The following is a 5040-nucleotide window of genomic DNA, read 5'->3' as shown; positions in this document are numbered from 1 at the left end:
GGAAGGGGAACAGACAAGTTGCTGTCGTTTTGTTCTTCAGTCTAGTTGTGGAGGACGTTGCTTCACTGGCCCATGTTGGTATTATCATTGCTCTCTTCCCGGCCCACTGCAGCTCTACTGCAGCCTACGCTGTTGCCGGCGACTCAAGGCAGCCCAGCTCCAGGTTGAGCTGTTGTTCACCATCGTAGCTGTAGAGGGCGCAGCATCACTGGCCCTAATGTGGGATTGGAACCGGGGTCCTGCTGCTCAGAACTGGCATCCCAAGCCAACTCTTAACCAATGTGCCACTTGGCTGGCCCAGTACTAATATATTAACATCATTAATAATGATAATAATGCCATGTTATTTTCTTAAAATATTTTGGCTTTATAAATTTAAAAAGAGTTACTTGGCTCAGCTTTTAGATATGCTTCCTATTAAACTTTCTAATTCTATTAGAAAAATATAAGCATGTTAAAAATTATCTGAAATAAAAAGTAATGCTGTTTACCTTTTTCTTATTCTTTATTAGGTAAGAATTCTCTATGCCTGTGGTTTTAGTGTTTTGTTGACCAGTTATACACACTCTGCTGTTGACAACATTCTTTTGAAGTTAGCGAAATTTAAAATAGGATTTTTGCGCTTGGGTCAAACTCAGAAGGTACATCCAGATATCCAGAAATTTACAGAGGAGGAAATTTGCAGATCAAAATCCATTAACTCTTTAGCTCTTCTAGAAGAACTCTACAATAGTCAAGTAAGTAATAAGTATGGTATAACAATGCTGACAGTAATTTTTGTGGCCAGACTGAGGGGAGAAACAGCACTCTGGAAAATTCAGTTGCATTGACCAAATTTACACGTGATCAACTCATATAAACCACAGGACCAGTTTACTAATTTATTGTTTGCTGTTTGCTTCTGAACTGAAATGAGGTTTTTGGTTTATTATTTAGGGATTCCCACCTTCTAGTTTAAAATAACCTAGTAAAGGAAAACTGTTTCTCTCTACTCACAACACTTTATTTTTTTTTAAGATTTTATTGGGGGAATTGGGGAAGGGAACAGTGTTGGGGAATTGGGGAAGGAGAACATTGTGTTTTTCCAGGACCCATCAGCTCCAAGTCCAGTCGCTGTCGGCAGCTTGCGGCCGCCCAGCTCAAGGTGTCGTGTTCAATCTTAGTTGTGGGGGGGCACAGCCCCTCATCCCATGTGGGAGTCAAACCGGCAGTCTTGTTGTTAGGAGCATGTGCTCTCACCAGCTGAGTCATCTTGCCACCTGTTGGCAGCTCAGTGGCAGCTCAGCTTGGGCTCAGCGTCACTGGCCCATGTGGGAATCAAACTGGCGACCCTGTTGCTCAGAGCTCGCGCTCCAACCAACTGAGCCATTTGGCCGGCTCTCACAACACTTCTGACACTAACAGCCTGGAGTTAGTGCAGACCCTACAGTTTAAGCGCTTAGTCCCACAAGACTGCTTCCACTTCAGTACTCAGTTGTAAGTCCAGGCCTCCTGTGCTTTGTCTGAACAACCAGCTATAAATCAGATTACCATGACCCACTCCTTGGATTCAGCAATTCACTAGAATGGCTCACAGAACTGAAGAAAGTGCTTTACTTACTATCACTGGATATATTATATAGGATACAGTTCAGGAACAGCCAAATGGAAGAGATGCACAGGGTAGGGTATGTGGAAAGGCTCCGGGAGCTTCTGTACCTGCTCCACGTGAACACCCTCCTGTGTTAGATCTTTTGTTTTGTTGCACGGGTCCATGAGACTTCCTTATTATTTTTCTCCCCAGTGTTTTCTCTCTGTTACTCAGACTATAATTTCTATTTTTCTTAATTTTTTTTTTTCAATTGCATTTGACATTCAATATTCTATTAGTTTTGGGTGTACAACATAGTGATTAGACATTTATAGAATTTACAAAGTGATCCCCTGATGAGTCTAGTACCCATTTGGCACCATACACAGTTATTACAACATTATCGACTATATTCTCTATGCTGTACTTTATGTCCCCCAGACTATTTTGTAACTGCCAATTTGTACTTCTTAATCCCTTCATCTTTTTGACCCAGCCCACTAATAATTTATATTTTTCTATGTCTCTGTTCACTGATTCTTTTTTTTGTCTCCTGCTTTTGAGCCTATTCTATGATTTTATTAAATTTCAGTTATTGTATTTTCAGTTTTAAAATTTCCATTTGGTTCTTTTATCTTTTTCTTTGCCGAGACTTTCTATTTTGTTGAGACTGTCTATGTTTTCATTTGATTCAGGCGTGTTCATAATTGCTCATTGAAATATTTTTATCATGCTGCTTTAAAATTTTGCTCCTGTAATTTTAACATCACTGTCATCTTGGTGTTGGCATCTATTGATTTGGTTTTTTTTTCATTTAGTATGAGATTTTCCTGGCTCTGTGTATAACGAGTGATTCTGGATGAAACCTGAGTGTTTTTGTGTTACATTATTTAAAACTTGTATTAGCTGGCTTCCTCTGACACTACGCTGGTAGGGCAAGTGGGTAGGCCACCTCATTACTGCCAGGTGGGACTTGAAGTCCAGCTTCCTCACCGGCCTCTTAACACATGAGATGGGTGCCCCTCCTTACTGCTAGATAGGGAAGGAAGTCGAAGCTCCCCAAGCAGTCCCCATTGACATTGCGGGTGGGGGCTTATTACCAGTCAGCAGGGTGTAAGTCCTGGCTCCTTACTTGGCCCTCTCTGAACTACCCAGGTAAGGTATTGGGGAGCCTTATTATATAGCTTCAGGACGGCTGAAATCTAGGCTCCCCATTTGGCCTCTGCTGGGGATTGGAATGAGGGCTCAGTTTCTTCTGTGGTGTATGGCTAGAGTAGAGTGGTTCTTGTATAAAACTTTTCCGTCTACAACGCTTTCCCTTTCCTGTTGCTTTGGCTTTTGTTGGAGCTTTTTTTTTTGTCTATACCCATTGGTGTTCTTGGCTTGCTAGCTTTCACATCTGGGCTATATGAGGTGAAAAGAAAACTTAGGGAGCAAACCACTGGGATGTTCCTTGGGTCCCAAGATTCCTAGCTTGTCAACCTTTTCTCCACCTTTCAGATTTCTTATGTTTGTTTTATATATAATGCCCAGGGTTTTTAGTTGTGCTCTGTGGGAGAAATAAGGAAAAGTACTCCATCTTTCCAGAAGTCCTAGTTGACATTAAAAAAAAACATTAACAACTTGCTGCCTCTTGAGTGTTTCAGATTTCTATTTGGAAATATCCAAATTTGAGCATTGTTATAGTGCTTGGAAGATTTACTTGATTTTTTTCAATTTGTAGTAAAAAATTAAGTTTTTTTTTTTGCATGCTGTAAATATTTCAGAATTAAATAATATTGGGTGATTCGTGTTATTGGGGACAAAAACTTTTTTTTGATCTTTTAATTTCAAAAATGGGAAAAACAAGGTATATTTCTTGGATACACTAAATGATCTGTTTTGTTTTTAGCTTATAGTTGCAACTACATGTATGGGAATAAATCATCCAATATTTTCTCGTAAAGTTTTTGATTTTTGTATTGTGGATGAAGCCTCTCAAATTAGCCAACCGGTTTGCTTAGGGCCACTGTTTTTCTCACGGAGATTTGTGTTGGTGGGAGATCATCAGCAGCTTCCTCCCCTGGTGCTAAACCGTGAAGCAAGGTAAGCAGATGTTGAAGTTTTAATTTTAAACTATTGGGTTGTTGGAAAAGTCATGATTCGGGCCGGCTGAGTGGTGCGTTAAGAGTTTGCTTGGAAAGCCAGCTCTGAGCAGCAGGGCCCTGGTTTGGATCCCACATGAGGGCCAGTGACACTGTACCCTCTACAACTAAGATGGTGAACAACAGCTCGACCTGGAGCTGGGCTGCTATAAGTTGCTGGTGACGGCGTAGGCTGGAGTGGGGCAGGCCGGCAGCTGGGTGAGCTTTTGTGAGCTGCCATAAGCTGCTGTGAGCGGCCGTCCAATGGCCAGNTTACCCCACTTTCCTAAGAATATTACTAAAAGCATTTTGTTTTCTTTTCAGCCAAAAACTTCGAGATTTAATCATTGACTTTCGTGAACCTCAGTTTATATCCTACCTCAGTTCTGTTCTTCCACACGATGCAAAAGATACAGTTGCCTGCATTCTAAAAGGTATGTGTAATCAGCATGTCTGCTGCCATTACTTTTTCTTGGTTCTGCTTATAATTTAATCTATATTATAGTCTATTGTTTTAATAATTTATATGCAGTTATAGTTTTTAGACAGTCTTTGGAAGCAGTTGACGTATGTTCTTAAGCATCACCATATTTACTTACTTTGAAAAAATGTATTGAAGAACAAACTTGAATAGAGACTGCTTTTATAAGATGGTGAACTTGCTCTTTGAAATTCAACACTCTTTTTCCTGTTATTTTAAAATTTAAATGTAGGTTTGAATAAGCCTCAGAGGCAAGCAATGAAAAAGGTACTTCTTTCAAAAGACTACACACTCATCGTGGGTATGCCTGGAACAGGAAAGACAACTACAATATGCACTCTTGTAAGGTTATTATTCTTTTGCTTAGAAACTAAATATTGAAATCAGCTTCTCCTTAGTTCAGAGAATGTGATGGTGATATCAAAAGGGCTGAATTTTCAATTAAAGTGCTGTTGTTTCAAAGTAACTTTTTAGAATGATATGAGAAATAGAAAAGCTAAATCACAAATAGTTGTCATCATGTTGTAGATTTCTTGCATTTAGGATTTTCTAAGACCTCTTTCTATTGGTGGTATGTGTATCATTGTATATTTTCCTTCTCTTTAAAAAAATGATCAATTATACAGAGGTGGTTAAAATACATTTTTCTTGGATTGTTTTTCATATCAGTAAATTTCTGAGCAGTCTTAGAATAATCATAATGATGGCAGCAGATATTTATTGATTAATAATGCATGCCAGGCACTATTTAAAGTTCATACATATTTAATGTTATTGTCAGTAATGGTATATATATATATACACACCATTTTATATATATATATGTGTGTGTGTGTGTATAAAATTATATATATATATGTATATAT

The 5040-nt window shown here is 38.9% G+C and overlaps 1 protein-coding gene across 1 annotated transcript in view; it reads left to right on the top strand.

Moving 5' to 3' along the window:
* Positions 1-5040, top strand: part of DNA2 (DNA replication helicase/nuclease 2) — a 48830-nt gene that overhangs the window by 31361 nt on the left and 12429 nt on the right. The window contains exons 9-10 of the mRNA XM_019624492.1: positions 513-737; positions 3462-3655. Of these exons, the coding sequence (XP_019480037.1) occupies positions 513-737; positions 3462-3655 (419 nt within the window). The remainder of the gene's footprint in view (positions 1-512; positions 738-3461; positions 3656-5040) is intronic.

This window comes from Hipposideros armiger, unplaced genomic scaffold (genome assembly GCF_001890085.2).
Source record: "Hipposideros armiger isolate ML-2016 unplaced genomic scaffold, ASM189008v1 scaffold_15, whole genome shotgun sequence".
Taxonomy (NCBI): domain Eukaryota; kingdom Metazoa; phylum Chordata; class Mammalia; order Chiroptera; family Hipposideridae; genus Hipposideros; species Hipposideros armiger.
The sequence above is the reverse complement of the archived record's forward strand: the minus strand, read 5'-3'. Positions and strand labels throughout refer to the sequence as shown.